General features: G+C 45.9%; 2 protein-coding genes across 2 annotated transcripts; one reads left to right on the top strand and one right to left on the bottom strand.

Annotated features, from left to right (window-relative positions):
* Positions 1-9,696: 9,696 nt before the first annotated feature.
* LOC109784665 (uncharacterized mitochondrial protein AtMg00820-like) lies at positions 9,697-10,122 on the top strand. The gene has a single exon (XM_020343265.1). It carries the CDS (start codon positions 9,697-9,699, stop codon positions 10,120-10,122), a length of 426 nt encoding a protein of 141 aa, XP_020198854.1.
* A 2,988-nt stretch (positions 10,123-13,110) lies between these two features.
* Positions 13,111-15,971, bottom strand: LOC109784668 (uncharacterized). The gene is made up of 3 exons (XM_020343267.4): positions 15,766-15,971; positions 13,523-13,721; positions 13,111-13,424 (listed from the first exon to the last, which is right to left on the bottom strand). Exons 2-3 carry the CDS (start codon positions 13,712-13,714, stop codon positions 13,326-13,328), a joined length of 291 nt encoding a protein of 96 aa, XP_020198856.1. The 5' UTR covers positions 13,715-13,721; positions 15,766-15,971; the 3' UTR covers positions 13,111-13,325.
* Positions 15,972-19,604: the final 3,633 nt, after the last annotated feature.

Here is a 19,604-nt window from a genome sequence, read left to right as displayed (position 1 = left end):
AATTTGGTATGTGGGTGGACCGGTGCTTGGGTGCTGTCCTTACTTGGACAAGCATCCCACTTATGATTAACTCCTATTGCAAGCATCCGCAACTACAAAAGAAGTATTAAGGTAAACCTAACCATAGCATGAAACATATGGATCCAAATCAGCCCCTTACGAAACAACACATAAACTAGGGTTTAAGCTTCTGTCACTCTAGCAACCCATCATCTACTTATTACTTCCCAATGCCTTCCTCTAGGCCCAACCAATGGTGAAGTGTCATGTAGTCGACGTTCACATAACACCACTAGAGGAAAGACAACATACATCTCATCAAAATATCGAACGAATACCAAATTCACATGACTACTAATAGCAAGACTTCTCCCATGTCCTCAGGAAAAAGCGTAACTAATCACAAATCATATTCATGTTCATAATCAGAGGAGTATTAATACGCGTAATGGATCTGAACATATGATCTTCCACCAAGTAAACGAACTAGCATCAACTAGAAGGAGTAATCAACACTACTAGCAACCTACAGGTACCAATCTGAGGTTTTGATATAAAGATTGGATACAAGAGATGAACTAGGGTTTGAGAGGAGATGGTGCTGGTGAAGATGTTGATGAAGATTGGCCCCCTCCCGATGAGAGGATCGTTGGTGATGACGATGGCGATGATTTCTCCCTCCCGGAGGGAAGTTTCCCCGGCAGAACAGCTCCGCCGGAGCCCTAGATTGGTTCCGCCAAGGTTCCGCCTCATGGCGGCGGAGTTTCTTCCCGAAAGCTTTCTTATCATTTTTCCTCGGACGAAAGACTTCATATAGCAGAAGATGGACACCGGAGGCCTGCTAGGGGGCCCACGAGGTAGGGGGGCGCCCAGTGGGTAGGGCGCGCCTCCCACCCTCGTGGCCAGGGTGTGCCCCCCCCCCTCTGGTATTTTCTTCGCTCAGTATTTTTTATTAATTCCAAAAATGACTTCCGTGAAGTTTCGACTTTTGGAGCTGTGCAGAATAGGTCTCTAATATTTGCTCCTTTTCCAGCCCAGAATCCCAGCTGCCGGCATTCTCCCTCTTCATGTAAATCTTGTAAAATAAGAGAGAATAGGCATAAGTATTGTGACATAACGTGTAATAACAACCCATAGTGCGATAAATATTGATATAAAAGCATGATGCAAAATGGACGTATCAAGTAACATGGGCTATCTATACTACTTGGTGATTTTAGATGATTATTCTCATTATGTGTGGACTTTTCCTCTTCGTCGTAAATCCGATGCTCTAGCCACACTCATCGCTTTTTATTCCTATGTCACCACCCAGTTCGGTCGCCCCATACTCGCACTCCAAACTGACAACGAAAAGAGTTTGACGACGTCACTCTTCGCACACTTCTCGCCTCTCACGGCACCACCTTCCGTTTGACTTGCCCCTACACTTCACAGAAGAATGGCCACGCCGAGCGCATTCTCCGCACTCTTAATGACTGCGTTCGCACGTTACTCTTTCACTCTAACGTGCTCGCTCGGTTTTGGCCCGATGCTCTTGCCACCGCCACTCTCTTAGTTAACATTCGTCTGTGTCGTCCTCGGTGGAACTACGCCCCACACCACCTTCTATTTGGTACACCATCGTCCTATGATGGTCTCCGCATCTTTGGGTGTCTCTGTTATCCCAGCACCGCGTCCACCACGCCACACAAGCTCGCACCACGTTCCGTCCCATGCGTCTTCCTTGGCTACCCTCCTAACACCAAAGGTTACCGGTGCTATGATCCTATCACTCATCGTGTGTACACCTCGAGGCACGTGTATCTTGTCGAGACGGCGTTCCCTTTTTTCAGGTTCCTCCGGCTTCGGCCCCTTCGGCACCAGCCCCCGCGCCCCCTTCCTAGAGCGATGCACGGCGGCGGACCCCGGAGGGCCCCCCGGCTGTAACAGCCTGGGTTTTTGGCCCTTTCCTTTTTCTTTTTGATTTATTTGGTTTTTGCTCTGTTTTTCCTTTTGGAGTGGTTCTGTGGCCTTGCAACCTGGGAGATCATCATCATTTCCTCTCCCAAGTGACTCATCATCCTCAAAACTTTCCCAAGATCATGTCAGTCCACTGCTTCACCAGACCCTAAATTCTTTTCTAGGGAATATTCCTTTTTCTTTTAGAGGAATAACCCTAATTGCCCTAGGTTGTGAAGCAACCTATATTTATGTAACTCCCAAAATTCCCAAATAATTGTCATAATTTCTTTGGGTCATATGTTGATCAAATATGCTCAAACTTTCCTGTCCTAGCCCAATAATAATTCCTCAATAATTATTCTTCATTTCTGTCCAGTGTGGCTTTCTGTGAAGGAAGCGCCACCTATCCTTTCCTGATTGCTCCCAAACTTCTTGGGAATTATATATCATCCAAATCATTGCCTCATGCCAAAATTCAACTTTATTTGCCTAGCAAATCTTCCTCAGCAATTTTTCAAAGTTTCTGTCAAACAGAAGTCATTGTGAAGGAAGTGCTAGCTAGGAGTATCCAAATAAGTTAAAATTTTGCATAATTCATGTGCTCATATTAACCCACTCCTCCAATTTTCAGATCCATCCAATCATATATGTGAGCACCGAATCAAATCTTTGCTTCTGTCAATATTTTCAGAGTGTGAAGCAAGTATATTTTATATTGCTTCATTTTGTCTAAAAATTTACCAGAGCATTCTCTTGACCATAAAACTTCTCTCCACCAAATTTGGGATCAATTCATCAAGCCATTAATTCTCTAGAATTTTCCCAAGTTTCTGATCAGTGAGGATGTTTGTGAAACAAGTACCACTTTGGCTTGTCCATTTGGTACAATTTTTTTACAGAATCTTCTTATGACCAAATCACCAAGCCTTGCCAAATTTGAGCTCAAGTGGGTACTCTATGTGAGTGCATCATCTTGATCTTGATTCTGAACCATTTTGGTCAGTTGCAAAGCAACTACATTAATCCTTGGTCCGTTTCTCCTCAAACTCCCCAAGATCGTAGTCCTCCCTAAAATAATCATCCCAGACAACACCATTTGACCCAATCAGTTCCCTGTCGATCACCAGTGCACTGCCAAGTTTGATGCAGCAAACTTGCATCGATGCCTCACCGCCCCTCAGAGCTCCTTTTGTTGATCCATCACCTCCCACAACCTTAGTGATGCAGGGAATTATCAGTAGACATGTCCATGCAGCCCCTCTTGTCCCCTCCTTTCCATGCCAGGCGGTGACCACGTGGATTTTCCCCCGTGTTCGCGCTCTGGCTGCGGCAAGCGCGCTCTGCGCCTCTGACCTCGTCGCATCACGTTGCCCCGGCGGTGTCCTCGCGTCCTCTGGTGCCGACCTTACTCCACGTGCCTCTCCGGTCGCCCTCGACCCTCTACCCCCTCTCGAAGCCTCCTCGTCGGAGCTAGACGTCGAGCGCCATGGGCGCACTGTGTCCGGTTTGTCTCCGAGCTCCTTCCGTACGTTTCCTCTACTCCCCCTTGGCTCCTGCTGCTTCGTGACCTTCGTCCGATCCTCCTAGTCGTGTTCCCGTGCCCGCCCGTGTTCGCTGAGCGCTCCAGAGCGTTGGCCGAGCTCGAGCGGCGTCACACGGCCGCCGCCTCCCTCGCCCGTCGTCTTCCTCCCCGTGCTCCCTTGGCCTCCTCTGCCTCGTGAGCTTCTCCCTGTTTCCCCTCCGTTGCCTACCTCCGAGCTCATGCGCGTGCACACGCGTCCGCGGCGCCGACCATGCGTCCGTGGCGACTCCAGCTCGGCCACCTCGCCCCGCGCCTATTTAAGGCCTCCCCGACCTCGTTCCTCCTCACCATTGGCCTCCCCTCGCTTCCAGGACCCCGCCCCACTTCTTACCTGAGCCAGAGACCTCTCCTCGCCGTGATTGGCCGCCATGGCCGCCGGTCCCCTCCGCCTAAATTGGCTCGAAGCCGAGCCTCTCCCTCCACTCCACCACCTCCAGACGCCTCCTACTCCACCTAGAAGCCGCCCCGATACCCATCCTCCTTCCCCGGTGGCTCTGTTCCTCGAGTTCGCCGGAGCCCGTAGACCCCGTCCGCCGGCGCCCGTGTTGCCATCACCCTGGACCACCCCGTCATCCGTGGATGGGCCCTGGAGATGCGCCTAAGCCCGCTGAGCTCACCCGTATGCGGAGCCTCGCCCGAGATGCCTCGTAGCTCCGGCAGGCCTTGTCGGGGTTGGCTCTGCTGCGGCCACGTGCGGGCGAGAGGAAGGAGATGAGGCCGCCCCCTCCAGCTGGCCGGTGGGCCCCATGGACCCCGCCCGTCAGCGACCCAGAGGCCGGCCCCGCTCCCTACCTAGCTGGATAAGTGGAAACGTAATCCACAGGATTACGTCTTTGGTTCATGAAAGCGTATAACGGTGCCACTGCGGCTAGAAATACGTTTTCATTCGCCGAAAGCGTATTCCAGTGAATGCGTTTTCTGTTTTTCCAGTCAGGGACTTATTTGTGGATACATTTTTACATATGGGTCCCTGGCAGTCAAACCTCTATATCTTTTTGATCCCAACTCCGAATGAGGTGATTCCAAAGCCAACTTCTTCGTCTCGTCGAGCCCGTTCTGTCGGTATCATTTTCACCATATTTTAACATTCGGAAGATGACCATTTTGCCCTTGCGCTTAATCAGCCCCCTCCGAGAGAGAACGTTTTCCGGCGATTCTTTCCGCGAGCTTCTCGCACTTCTTCCTGGTGATTTCATCCCCCCAGGCAAGCCACACCCTCCATTTGCATGATTGCAATGCAGTGACATGGTTTAAATTATTTGAACTTATTTAATATAATTGTTTTAGCTACCTGTGATTTTTTCATGTCATTTCTCGGAGTATTGTTTGATCTTGCTATTGCCATGATATTGTTTGGAGTTCTAGGTTTAATATTTCATATCGTATGTGGATGACATATTGCCTTTGGATTATTAGTGGCTATTATGATTATTTTCATGATGCTAGTTGATATTATGCTTTGGAGTATGATTTCGGAGATGATGCTTGCATGTGGATCTTAGCTGGATAGCTAGTTCTTGCTATTGGAGTAGTGGCATTACCGTTCTTGGATTCAACATGATAGTAGTGTTATGTTGCCCTCGGAGTATTATGGTATGACTAGGTTACTGAAAGAACATGCGGTGCCCCCATGTTTGGTTTTGGTAATTGATGACAATCTCTATGGACTAATGGTTGCCTTGAGTTATATTTGAAGGATTTGTCCATAGGATTTTCTTGATGTCCATTTGTTGGTTTCAAGGAGAGTTTGTGATGACCAAGGTGCTATTCAAGGAATTACCTAAAGATTGGTCATGTGAGAGGTTGATCAAGACTAAGTCAAAGAGTAAATCAAAGTGATCAACTCACAAAGCGTACAAGATGTACCAAGGGATCAAGTGATCCCATGGTATGGTAAGCATTGTCCATTATGCTTGTATGCTAACCCATGGTATTCGTGAGAGTTCTTTGTGGGGTTAGGTTGCGGTGTGCAAGTTCAAGTGGAGCATCACGAATAGATCAAATGCTTGAAACTTGCCGTCCATTGTGGTAACAATGGATTTGTGAAGATGTGCGGAAGAGTGGCTCACCCATAGTGGAGTATGGGGGAGCAATCAACTAGTCTTCATCGAGCCAATGCAATCAAGAAAGGTGGTCCAACTTGAGGGAGGCAAGATCATCATCATCTAGCTCAAGTGGACCATGTGCTAGGCAAAGGTTTGCCCTTGATAGGTTTTCTATTTTACCAGTCTCATGGTGATAGTTGGGAGACCGGGTTATAGGATCGATTGCCGTATTATCAAGGGGGGCTCTCGATGAGTAGCTTGATCGTATCGTTTGTAGAGAGCTCAAACCACTGCATCCTTGCATCATCTTTCTTGGTTCTTGTTTGGTTCTCTTTATGAGATTTGGAGCTTATGGTCATCTTGATGACAAGCTCGAGTTCATCGAAAACGGAGTTCACATGCATCTTCTATGATGTTGTCGATGTTGGAGGCTCTGTCGGTTCTTCTCTATTGGAGGTTCTCTCCTCTGTTTGTTAGGCATACCTCCCCTGCCTCTTCTTACTATAACCAACAAGCTTGAGTTTGCTCAATTCGGAGCTCATTTGCAGAAGTTATGGCAGTTCTGGTTTTATTGGATCCATCTGTTGTCTTTAGCTGCGTTTTGGAGGCATCCAAGTGCTAAAGCCTCTGTGGCATGCGGTAGTACTGCTCAAGGGGGCGGTAGTATCGCAGGGGCCAGTGGTAGTACCGCTCCTGGTGAGCGGTAGTACCGCTGCCTCTAGCCCAGAACGCTGGCGCGCACGGAAGTAGGCGCGAAAGTAATTTTTTTACTTCCGCGCCCTACGCGGTAGTACCACTCCTAGTGAGCGGTAGTACCGCTGCCTCGTGTCCTGGCGTTGTTGCGTGCGGTAGTAGGCGCGGATGTAATATTTTACATCCGCCCTTACGCGGTAGTACCGCTCCCTGTGAGCGGTAGTACCGTGCCAACTTTTTCTCGTAGCTAGCTCCAGCGGTTGTAGGCGCGGCAGTTATTTTTTCCATCCGTGGTCGCGCGGTAGTTCCCCAAGGGTAGGCGTAGTACCGCTCCTGCAGTAGTACCGCCCTGTTGCCCCTTTGCAGTGTTGTTTCATTGGGCTTCTGCCGCCCTAGCGGTTGTACCGCTCGTAGGAGCGGTAGTACCGCTCTGTGCGGGCTGTGAGCATAATGGTTGGATTTTCCCCCTCCTATAAAAGGGGGTCTTCTTCCCCAATGAACCTTATCTCTTGAGCTCGTGTTCTTCCCCCATTGTTGACCTTCTTCGAGCTTGCTAACTCTAAATCTCTCCATGGATTCTTGCTAGTTTTTTGAGGGAAAAGAGAGAGGAGATCTAGATCCACATTTCCACCAATCACTTTCTCCTCTTTATGAGGGGAACCCTTTGGATCTAGTTCTTGGAGTTCTTGGTGTTATCCTTCTTGTTCTTCCTCTCATTTTCCTCACTAGCATTAGTTGCTTCGGTGGGATTTGAGAGAGAAGGACTTGGGCACTCCGTGTGCCCTTGCCATTGCATTTGGTGCATCGGTTTGAGTTATCCACGGTGATACGTGGAAGTTACAAGTTGAGAAGCTTATTACTCTTGGGTGCTTGGTGCCCTTGAGCTTGTTCCTCTTGGGTGCTTGGGCGCCCTAGACGGTTGGTGGTGTTCGGAGCTCAACCATTGTGGTCTAAAGCTCCGGGCAAGCGTCGGGGTCTCCAATTAGGTTGTGGAGATCGCCCCGAGCAATTTGACGGGTACCGGTGACCGCCCCCAAGGGTTGCCAAAGTGTACGGGTTCGGTGACCGCCCCCAAGGGTTGACATTTGTACGGGTTCGGTGACCGCCCTCAAGGGTCCCTTAGTGGAATCACAGCATCTTGCATTGTGCGAGGGCGTGAGGAGATTATGGTGGCCCTAGTGGCTTCTTCGGGAGCATTGTGCCTCCACACCACTCCAAACGGAGATTAGCATCCGCAAGGGTGTGAACTTCGGGATACATCGTCATCTCCGCGTGCCTCGGTTATCTCTTACCCGAGCCCTTTACTTATGCACTTTACTTTGTGATAGCCATATTGTTTCTTGTCATATATCTTGCTATCTCATAGTTGTTTACCTTGCTTAGCATAAGTTGTTGGTGCACTTAGGTGAGCCTAGTTGTTGTAGGTTTTGTGCTTGACAAATTAACCGCTAGGTTTATTCCGCATTTGTTCAAGCCTAAACCGTAATTATTTTAAAGCGCCTATTCACCCCCCTCTAGGCGACATCCTCGATCTTTCAGTTATGCTTTGGGTTATTTGTTGGATATTGCTATGACTTGGATTACAGGTTGATAGGTGATATCAGAGTATTCAGTTATCACTCTTATATTTTTGGGGATAAATTCTGTCATTAAGGTGGTCAGGTGCCACCGAACCGGGCTTTTCCAGTGCAACCACATTTGCCTTTTATGGGAAGGCCCTAATACGATCTATTGTCGTGCCTCTCGCCGGTGCCTCCAACGAGGGAAGGTTATGGGCGTGCGGTACCCTGGCCCGGTAAGCAGACATAACCTTGTGTGCCCGTAGTTGGATAGGGCCCTTTTTGTCCCATTTTGGGACCGTTTTTGTTTTGCCACGAAGGTGGCCGTTGATGCCTTTGGTAGGCATGGGGCCACCCAGGACTGAACCCAAAAGGGGTGTTGGTCGGAGTGGCCGGGAGAGTGTCATGGCAGTAGGTCGGTTTTGTCGGAACGCCGTTGGTCCACCCGGATGGGAGTGCGAGGCCATGGGTTCTGTGGTGTGGGTAAAGTGCGCTACCTCTGCAGAGTGTGCGTGTTTAATCTATCGATAGTTGCGTCCTCGGTCATGGGCATAAGTTTGTACTAGGTCACACCGTTCGATCAACACTCACATGCCGGAATGACTTATAGGTGATTTACATTTCATATATTGTGAGCAGTAACAGTTTGGCAGGATGTTGATGATGATGTTGGCATGATCTCGAGGATGATCATTCAATTTGTGATGTGGTCACGAGGTGATCATGTGGATGTTTTGATCACAAGGTGAACAGGTTGATCACGAGGTGATCGAGATGGTATATTACTTGGTCGGTTAGCCAAGAGTGAGATGGTTGTTGAGATTTAGATGTTGGTTTATCAGTATGGTAGTAGTTTCATATCATGCTTATTAGTTGCTTCATCATAGTAGTTGTTAAATTAATTAATCTGCTAATGCTATGTTGTTCTTTTGCCTTGATGCTTATGGTTGTTGTGAGCTTGCAAGTACATTCAATGTACTGACCTAGCATGTCATGCCAGATTGCGGGTGATGCCGTGATTGATTGATTGTTTGTCGAGGTTTCCGTGCGTGCGAGCTAGATTGTGTACCAGCCAGAGTCCCTGCGGAGTGGAGATTCACCACCTTCGTCGTTGTTCCACTGCTAGAAGTATTCCGCTGCTAAGAGTTGTTCCGCTGCTAGCATAGAGCAAGTGTGGTATCGTAGGCGTAGTGTCACCGTGCTGATGTGCTCCTTTCTAACATCAGCCTTTGTATCATTATCCTTGTAATAAGAGATGATTTGTTCTATGTCAAGCAGTGTCGTATTCCAGAAGACTTCATCTCGATCTCTGGGCTAGAATACGGGGCGTTCCGGTTTCTCTGAGCCAAGGTGCCACACCGGCACGGCGCCTTCTACCGCCACTGCCCGGTTTTTCGACTCCCTCCCCCGAGGTCGAGTCTGACTGGGCCCCCGGATCCCCGTCTCCCTCCTACGAGGTTGAGCCGGTGGGTACTCCGCCAGCCACCCCGGCTGGCGCCGCCGCCCCGGCGACGGGCTCGACATCCTCCTCGCCCGTCGCCCCCTCAGCCGACGGCTCGGCTGGCGCCGCTGCTGCCGCGGCCCCCGTCACCGGCGTCGCGGCCCCTGACGCTGTCGCGGGTGCCCCCGCCGCCGCCGGCGCCCCTGTCGTGGTCGCGGCCCCTGTCGCCACCGCGGGTGCCCTCGCCGCCGCCGGGGCCCCTGTCGCCGCCGCGGGTGCCGCCGCCGCCCCTGTCGTGGCCGCGGCCCCTGCCGCTGCCCCTGTCGTGGCCGCGGCCCCTGCCGCTGCTGCGGCCCGTCCGCTATCGCTGGCCCTGCTACCCCGCCTCTTGGCGTGACTACCCGTGCCCGAGCAGGAGTGCTTCGGCCGAGCATGCCCTACTCCTTCGACGAGTATGTGTGCATCGCCTTGACGTCGACACCATCACTCGTCCCCACCTCCACTCGCGCTGCCCTCCGGGATCCCCATTGGCTAGCTGCGATGCAGGATGAGTTCGATGCCCTACAGCACTACCGCACGTGGCAGCTTGTTCCGCGACCCCCTCGTGCCAATATCATCACTGGTAAGTGGGTGTTTCGCCACAAGACTCGCCCGGACGGTTCTCTCGAGCGCTACAAGGCTTGGTGGGTGGTTCGTGGATTTTGGCAGCGCGCGGGCATGGATTTCACCGATACCTTCGCCCCGGTTGTTAAACCGGGCACAATGCGCGCCATGCTCCAGTTGGCGGTCTCGCGCGCCTGGCCTGTGCACCAGTTGGATGTCTCCAACGCCTTCTTGCACGGCCATCTTGCTGAGTAGGTGTACTCTAAGCAGTCCACTGGCTTCGTCGACGCCGAGCACCCAGACTTTGTGTGCTTGCTCTCCCGTTCTCTTTACGGGTTGAAGCAGGCGCCTCGGGCTTGGTACCAGCGTATCGCAGCCTTCCTGCAGCCTCTGGGATTTCGGTCCACTCGCTTCGATGCCTCACTCTTCGTGTATCATCAGGGAGCTGACACTGCATATCTGCTGCTCTCCGTCGACGACATCATCCTCACGACGCCCGCCCCCGATCTCCTTCAGCGGCTGACTTCTTGTCTTTGTGATGAGTTCACCATCAAGGATTTGGGGCCCCATGCACTACTTCCTCGGCATCGAGGTGGTCCGCTGGACTGACAGCTTCTTTCTGCATCAGCAGAAGTACGCCCACGAGCTCCTGGAGCGTGCCAGTATGCTTAATTGCAAGCCGGCGCCCACCCCCGTCGACACGAAGGCGAAGGTCTCTGCTCTGTAGGGGTCTCTCGCGTCCGATAGAGCGTTTTATCGCTCCATTGTTGGTGCTTTACAGTACCTGACGCTGACTCGTCCCGACCTGCAGTACGCTGTTCAGCAGGTGTGCCTCCACATGCACGCTCCGCTTGACTCCCACTGGACCTTGGTGAAGCGTATTCTCCGTTATATACGCGGCACCATGTCTTTGGGACTCACCCTGACGACCTCCGCCTCCACCGACCTCGTGGCCTACTCGTATGCCGACTGAGTTGGCTGCCCCGACACTCGACGCTCCACGTCAGGCTACTACGTCTACCTTGGGCCCTCGTTGATCTCTTGGTCATCGAAGCGGCAGCCCACGGTCTCCCGCTCTAGCGCCGAGGCAGAGTATCGTGTTGTGGCTAATGCCGGGGCCGAGTGCTCTTGGCTCCGTCAGCTGCTCCAGGAGTTGCTTTGTGATGTTCATAATGCCACTCTTGTCTACTGCGAGTACGTCAGCGCGGTCTACCTTTCCGCCAACCCGGTGCACCATCGACGTACGAAGCATATTGAGCTCGATATTCACTTCGTGCGCGAGCAGGTTGCCCTTGGCCATGTTCGGATTCTTCACGTGCCGATGTCGCAACAGTTTGCTGATGTGATGACTAAGGGATTGCCTACTTCCGTCTTCGGAGAGTTTCAGACCAGTCTCTGTGTCTCTGGCGACGCTTCGAGTGCGAGGGGGTGTTGGGTTGTATTTTGTGTTGCATGTATATTGGAGTTGTGGCCCACCTCCTAGTCTTGTATAGTTGAGGTACATGCCTTTCCTTGTAATTATATATACGTGCACCAGCATCCCATCAATACAACATCTATTGTATTGCAAAACTCTCCGTCTACAATTTGTAACAAAATGAGTTCATTGTACTTTTTTTAGCAGAATCAGTTTTTTTAACACTAGAGCAGAATTAGTTTTTTAAGGGTTGGATAAGAATTAGTTTTTTTAGGGGTTGGAGCAGAATTAGTTGTTGGATGAACTGGACGAGCAACCGAGTTTATCTCAGAATAAGTACACACGAATCAGGCCACCACATGAGCAATACTTGTGGGAGCTCCTAACCGGCGCCTTAAGCGCCGGTTCAGGAAGCTGGCGCTCACAGCCGTGCCTGCTGGGCCGGCCCACGACACGCCTTTACTATACCATAAAAGGATCCCCTAAAAAGGGTTGCTCCTGTGAGGATTCGACCACGCAACGTCCAGTACCTGTTCCAGTCACCTAACAACTAGGGCAAACAATTGATCATGGATATTTTCAGCGCGAATGAATTAAGCATAATTAAATTCGCGCTATTTATTGCGCACAGATTTAGGAAAACATAATTTTTTTTGGAAGAAATTTGAAAGTTCACAGATTTCAAAATAAATCACGAATTGAAAAGGTTAACGAACTAAAAAATCATTGATTTTAGAAAAGTTCACAAATTTAAAAAAAAACATCAATTTTGAAAAATAGTTCATCGATATCAAAAAAGTTCATTCGAATTTTAAAAAAAGTTCAATGAATTTGAATAAAGTTCATCGAATTTGACAAAAACTTCATCGAAGTTGGAAAAAGTTCATCAAATTTGAAAAAGTTCATCAAATTTGAAAAAAGTTCCTCGAAATCCAGAAAAAGTTCATCGAAATCAAAAACAGTTCACCAAATTTGAAAAAAGTTCATGGATTTTTTTTAAAATAATGTATTTTTCTTTTTTGTTCATGATTTCAAAACGTGCTCATATTTTTCAAATTTTGTTCACAATTTTAAATTGTTCAGTGTACATCAAGAAATGTTCAATGGGTATTTAAATGGTTTTTCAGCGCATATCACAAAATTGTTCAGATTATATTACAAAAATGTTCAATGTATAAAATTTGTTCATCTTATATAAAAAAATGTATAAATATGTTTTAAATTATTTCAATGTATATCACAAAAATGTTCGCTGTGTAGTTAAAAATTGTACATCATACACCGAAAAAATGTTCAGTGTATATTTGAAAATCGCTCGTCGTATATAAATTTTTGTTCATGTTCTCAATAATTGTTCACGTTTTAAAAAAATCATGGAATTTGAAAATTTTCATCAAATTTTTTAAAAACTTCATCGATTTGATATAAGTTCATTCAATTTTAAAAATTTCACGAATTTTAAAAAATTCGTATTTTTAAGAAAATAAAAAAGAAAAATGAGAAAAGAAAAAGAAAATAGGAACCAGAAAAAGAAAGAAAAAAAACGCCCAGAAATCAGCGAGCAGTGAAAGCTGGTTTGGTGGGCTCTCGCGACCTACGTAAATAAAAGAACGAAAATAAGTAAATGGACACAATCTGTACGGTTGTCTGTTGGTTAGTTCTCTGCTGTTTCAATGGAGAGATCCCTTTCAATGGAGAGATCCCGAGTTCGAGCCCTCACATTCGAAATAAGATTTTTTCTGCAGTTTTTTAACAGAAGGAAACGGGCCGGCCCAGCTCGGCGCGGGGGTATGCGCCCATTTGCGGCAACAGAAGAAACGGGCGCCTAGGAAATGCCAATACTTGTTGCGTTTCCGTTGCTCTTATTGGGCTATACTCTGGAACTCTATACCGTGGGCCTTGTATAGCAAGGCCTGCCAGTGATCCAGTCTCGAGGTTTCTTACACGAAATTATAGTCACCAGTTGAAACAAATGAAAAAACACCTGATACAAGAACAAGGCCACCAGAAAGCAACAAGGGCCCGCCACCAGCGCATTCTTCTACTGGGACACACTGGTCTGAAGGGGCAAAGCGCTTTCGACTTCAGCTTCCTTTGCTGCAGCGGACCGCTCCGCGACAACCTTCGACATCCCAAACATCTGACCAACACAAAGAGCAAGTAGCTTGATCATGAACACACCAAAGTTTTAAAAGGCAGAAGGACAGAAGTTTCGGGTTTCAGTGTCAGCACAGATACCTTCTGAATGGTCTTCTTGAAGCAGGTCTTGTGCTCATCCATGGACGCGTGGATGAACTCGTCGATGTGTTCTTTCACGTCTTCAAGGAAGGTAACATCATCATCAGTTTTCTTCTTCCGGCACGACGTCATGGCAGGGTTCTTAGGAGCAGCTGGCTGAGAACCGTCTGTCTGCGTATTACCGGAATCCATGTCAATGCTGAAACAAACCAAGGGTGAAAAGGTTGGTAGGCACACCCGAAAGAAGCGATCAGGGTAATATTAATCTCAAAGCTAACTTCTGCATCATTGCAGCTACTCTAAATGTTTCAATCAGGGAAGGAACACAAATGATCATAGAGTAAAGAACGTATGTCATCTGCTACAAGAACTGAAACAGGTGGCGGAGAACCTCCAGGTTGTGTATTGCTGGAGTCAATGTCAATACTGAGAGAAACCAAAGGGGAAAAGTTTGACATACATATTCCAAAGAGGAGATCAAGGTAATATGGATCTAAAAGTCAACTCCTGCATCCTTGCAGCTAATCTACAGAATTTATCAGGGAAGGGACACAGATGTTTATAAGATAAAGAACATATGCCATCTGGAATTTATTATTTAACTACCACAGGCATACAGCAACGATCACTAATCTACTTGAAGAAAGAAGACCACTCTAGACAGGCTTAATTAAAGATTGAAGAGAGTGCAGCAAAGAAGTGTTCAGGGTAGTATTAATCTCAAGGCTCACTTCTGCATCATAGCAGCTACTATACACATTCAATCAGGGAAGGGACATAAATCATAAATGTTCATAGAGTAAAGAAAGTATGTCATCTGCTACAAGCGTAAACTAAAACGGGCATTAATCTACTTGCAGGGAATACTCTGACTATGGAAAGGCTTATAAACTCTTAAGTTTGTAAACCCTGGCTGCGGGTTGCTTATTCTACGGTTGGTGCTTTCATAGCTTGACTTAATCTTTTAGCATTCAGCAGTTACATTTCATTTTGAACAGCTTTAGCTGCATGTATGACTTGGTTTCATTCTAAAATGGAGCCGGGAGCTCCTCCATGTTTGTCTAAAAAAACTCTTAAAACTTGAGATTGAAGAGAGTGCCACAACAAAACAGGCGATAATAGTAATCTACTTGAGGTGGGATTCATACGGAACAGGGACAAATCTGTAACGCAAGACTGATATATGAAACCAGGGGTAAGTACTCCTACTATATAAGATTGAAGGTAAAAAAATTATAGCATAGTTAAGGTTAAAGAACTAAAACAATGCGTAAAATATACTCCCTCCGTCCGAAAATACTTGTCATCAAAATGGATAAAAAGGGTTGTATCTAGAACTAAAATACGTCTAGATACATCTCCTTTTATTCATTTTGATGACAAGTATTTCCGGACGAAGGGAGTAAGTAAGAACAGCGCAATATCCTGTTCTATACAGAAAAATTGTTGGCATCTTAAGATGCATCAAATAGCAAGTACACTTGGAGAAACATCATGTTACAATGGTGTTAATGCAGTTAATTGTAAAGTAACCAGGTTTTCCAGTTCCAGCTGAACAGAAGGTTAAGTACTACAATGCTTTAGCCAAATCGTGTAAACGATATATCAAGCAGGGAGCCGAGCAATATCCCAGAACAAGCGACAAAGCAATGCACTGTGTATTGATTCCAGATCCATGAACAAAATAACTAATAATTTGACATCAGCTGTCACTTAAATTGCTTTGAAGAGAAAGAGAGGGGGCAAACAAACCAGCATGGCCAAGGCTGGACAACAAAATTCAAGGTGGGAGAACAGAAAAACAACAAATCACCAATTACATGAAAATACGGCACATGGCTGAATTAGAATGCACGCGTAGAACTCTACAGATTCAGAAATTTCGCTGGTACAATTCGGGTCAATACAACGGGGGCGCAAGACCAAAGTAGAGGAATCTCGAATAAAATGTTTAGTAACGCACGAAGCAGCATCACACGGGCATTTCGACGAGCAACTCGCGCGCGCTCTCCCTCCTCGCGTTTTCGGTATACGCCAGCGAGAGAACTCCGCTCTTGCGTTTACACCAAGAGAGCCAAGCGATTCCGCAGGCCGCAGGGTACCCACAAGAAAAGTTCTGCCACTGCGATTGCGTCGACGGCCCGACGCACCGTGGTATTACCGTATAGACAGACTACTGACTCACATCCCGTCTGACAGCGGACTTTGTCACAGATAGGAATGGATCGAGTATTGATTTTTACCTTGGTTGAGCTCCGAGGATCGTCGGCGGAAGGGCGGAGGCGCGGCTGCCTGAGACCGACGGAGAGGGGGAGAGGAGGAAGAAGTTGCAGGAGATTTGGCTTTCGGCTTTTTTTCTTGGAGGAAGGGGGAAGGGAAACCTATCCTCCCTGGCCTTCTTTTCTTTTCTTTCTTGGAGGACCGGAAAGGAAAGGGAAAATCACCGGGGGCGCACACGGGAAAACACGGGACGGATGCCCACAGGATTCCCGAAGGATTTAGGCCTTCTGGACCATACGGGGAGCCCCCCTATGCCGCCCCTCGACTGGGCCGGCCCAGCAGAGAGAGATATAAGCAGTGAAAATTCCTATAAAAAATGCCCTCGGGAGGAGGAATCGAACACGGGAGCCCCCTTTTGCGGCACCCTATGGCAATCCCTTGCGCTCGGTCCATCGTTCTCTATTTTTTTTTCTCTTTCCTCATCTTTAGTTCGAAACGGTGTAACCACTAGTAGGATACCTCAACGAGTGTGACTACTTTCCTCTTTACTTCTTTTTATACTTTCTACTATTCGCCGTTCATTGGTTGATTTTTTAGAAGTTTGTATACGGATTTTTTTCTTTTTATTTTTAAGATTAAAAAATGCATGCACTTTTTCCAAATTTGATAAAGAAAATCAATGTACATATTCCATTTTTCACGAACTTTTTCCAAAATTGACGATTTTTCTAAAGATGATGAACTTTTTCGAAATCCCAAGAACATCTTTAAAATTGATAAACTTTTTTAAAGTATTTGAACTATATTTCAAATTCGCTGAACTTTTTTAAAATTCATGATTTTCTGTTAAGTTTGTGAATTTTTTCAAAACCTGTTAATTTTGTTCAAAATCTGATCATTTTTTTAATTCAATGAACATTTTCAAACTTTAAACTCTTTTCCGTGCTGGTGAACTTTTTTACTGCAAATTTATGTTTTTTTAATTTTACATTTTTTTTGCAATGATTTATAGAGGTACAGAAATTATTTTAATGTTGTACTAAAAGAAGAATTCAATAGGTTTGTTTGCGGAATCTAGACAACCAAGTGGTTCAGGTCCAGTGGTCATTTTCCTGCTGATTTTTGTTACCATGCGGTGCAGGTTCGATTCCCACTTCTCCCTTAATATTTTTTCTTTCCCGGAACACCACGCCCATATCTTAAATTCCTAAGAAGTTGGCCCCAATTCTCTCAACATGCAAAGTGTCCACCTCAACCTCTCACTAAGCAATGCATTTAAGTCTCTCCCATTAAGCCATGCAAAATCTGCCACATAAGCGAGTCATGCATTTAACTTATGAATTATAATTATTTTTGCATTAGTCTATGCATGTAACGCTGCCACATCATATTTTCATGTTAGTGATTATTCACATTTTTGCTCGAAATGACATTTCTAATTGTAATTAAAAAGTTTTTATTCTATTTTTAGACACTTTCTCTATTGATTTTCAAGCTTCTACTTTCTTTTCATTATATTTAGCAACTACTTATTCATTTTTTTAAGAAAGTTATCATAGTAACACGCGGGGAGAGAGTCATCCTCACTACTCATGTCCAATTTTTCTTCAATGAAGAAGATGCCCGTGTGGACAACTCCAAGGAATTTTAAACTCACATTATGCTACTTATGTTCCAAATCTATTTTGCAACAATAAACTAATCAAGTATAATAAATCTCGTATATTTTTATTTTCATGCTCATATTATTAAATGGAATATTCACGTTCACAAAAGCAAGTATCATCTAAACATATTGCCAACAATTCCTGCAGTAACGCGAGGGGAATTGTCTAGTTTCTCACATTAAGCAAGACATAAACGACCCGTCACTGAAGGGAACGCCAGTTGGGCCGGCCCACACTCGCGGGAAACACCAGCCTGTTTTCTGCTTCTTTTTTCCCATACTTTCTGGTTTTTGTTTTTTGCTTTCTTTTTTCACACTCTTCAAAAACATTTGAAAGATGTTGAACAACTAGTTGAAACATGTTGAATAAGTATTTATAAAATGTTGAACAATTATTTAAAAAATATTGAACAAGTATTTGAATAAATATTTGAAAAATATTGATCATGTATATACAAGTGTTGAACAAGTATTTGACAAAATGTTCGATGACTATTTCAAAAATGTTGAACAAATATTTGAGAAAATGTTGAGTATTTAAAAAAGACTTGATCATGTATATAAAAATGTTGAACATGTATTTGAAAAATGTTGAACGAGTAATTAAAAAATGTTGAAATAAGTATTAAAATGTTGATTAAGCATTTAAAAAATATTGAATAAGCGTTCGGACAATGTTGAACGTGTATACACAAAATGTTGATCACTTATTAAAAATTATTTTTGACATATACGAAAATGTAGAGTGAAAACGGAAACAATATAAAAAAACAAAAGAAAAAAATCTATATCTATACCTACTACTAATAAAGTAAGGTGCGTTTCTTCAAAATTTTCATCCGTTCACCGTCGAAAAGATTTTTTTTTCTCTATGCGAGGTGGTACTAAATATTTGTGCATCTATCCGCTAGAAAAGAAAAAGAGGGGCTTGCTACGCGTCGGCCGACGGATCTTTTTAAAAGATCCGCCGCTTCGCGAGTCGTCCGATCTAGGTTGCTCAGCTTAGGATCCCTCTTTGCAACAAGAGTCTTGTTTAAGAAACAACAGTGACTATTGCAACAAGAACTTTGTTTCAAAAACACATCGGTGATTATTGCAACGATAGATCTGTTTCACAAACATTGGTGACGTTGCAAAGCATCTTTGCATATGATCCTTCTTTGCAACAAAAGCTTTGTTTCAGAAACCGTTGACTATTGCAACAAGATCTTTGTTTCGAAAACATGACGCGCAAGGCTGGGACAGATCCAGCGGGAAGGGCGCCCCGTCACCGACGGCGGCAATGGAGAGGCTATGCGCGGCGCCACGTGCCGCTGGAACGACTACCAGGCCCTGCAGATCTCAGTCACCGACGTTGGGCGGTGGCTCGCCCGATCTAGATGCAGGGGAACGGCGGAGCAGCCAGCTGCTCAGGCACGACAAGTGAGGCGGCGAAGGTCGGCCTCGTCGGCGAACGATGGCTGCCGAAGCAAGCCGGCAACGAGCATTGGTGTGTGGCGAGCGTCTCTTGTGGTGCAGACCGGGGACGAAAGTATTGAGAGAGATGGGAATAAGGTACGCGATGTTGTAAAAGACGCGGTGGTGGGGCCATAGAGGACGCGTGGCACACAATTGAGGAAGCGGACGCGGGCGTGATAATCGGCCGGCTGATAAGCAGCGTTTCCCAAAGATAAAAGTTTTTTCCAGAATTTCGTAACTAGGCCGCGCGCTCCGGCCCAACAAGGCCAGCCCACTTATTATTGCCCAGGCAGTTGGCAAGACCTTATTTGTCGCACAGAGCAATCAATAATTGAAGCTTCCCACAGGGTTCGTAAGACTGGGTCGGCCCATTTTCACTTTTTTCTTTGTTTTATTTCTATTTTTCTTTTTCTGTTCCTTTCTCTTTCTCTTTTATATTTATTTTCATTTTTTATGTTTTATTTTTTCTGTGAAGTACAAATTTAGAAAAATATTCTAAATTTTAATTTTGTTCAAATACTAAAAAAATGGTCAGAATTCCAAAATTATGTTCCTGTTTTGAATAATGTTCGAATTTTTAGAAAATTCCCGTTTCAAAATTTTCTCAAAATTCAAAAAATGTTCTCATTTAAAAAAAATATTTGTGTTTTTTTTCTTTTTCGAAATTTTCTATATAAAAAATTACATTTGATAAAATGTTCCATATATTAAAACATGCTTGTTTTTGTGAAATGTTCA

Source organism: Aegilops tauschii, chromosome 4, assembly GCF_002575655.3.
Source record: "Aegilops tauschii subsp. strangulata cultivar AL8/78 chromosome 4, Aet v6.0, whole genome shotgun sequence".
NCBI classification, from domain to species: Eukaryota; Viridiplantae; Streptophyta; class Magnoliopsida; order Poales; family Poaceae; genus Aegilops; species Aegilops tauschii.
The sequence above is the reverse complement of the archived record's forward strand: the minus strand, read 5'-3'. Positions and strand labels throughout refer to the sequence as shown.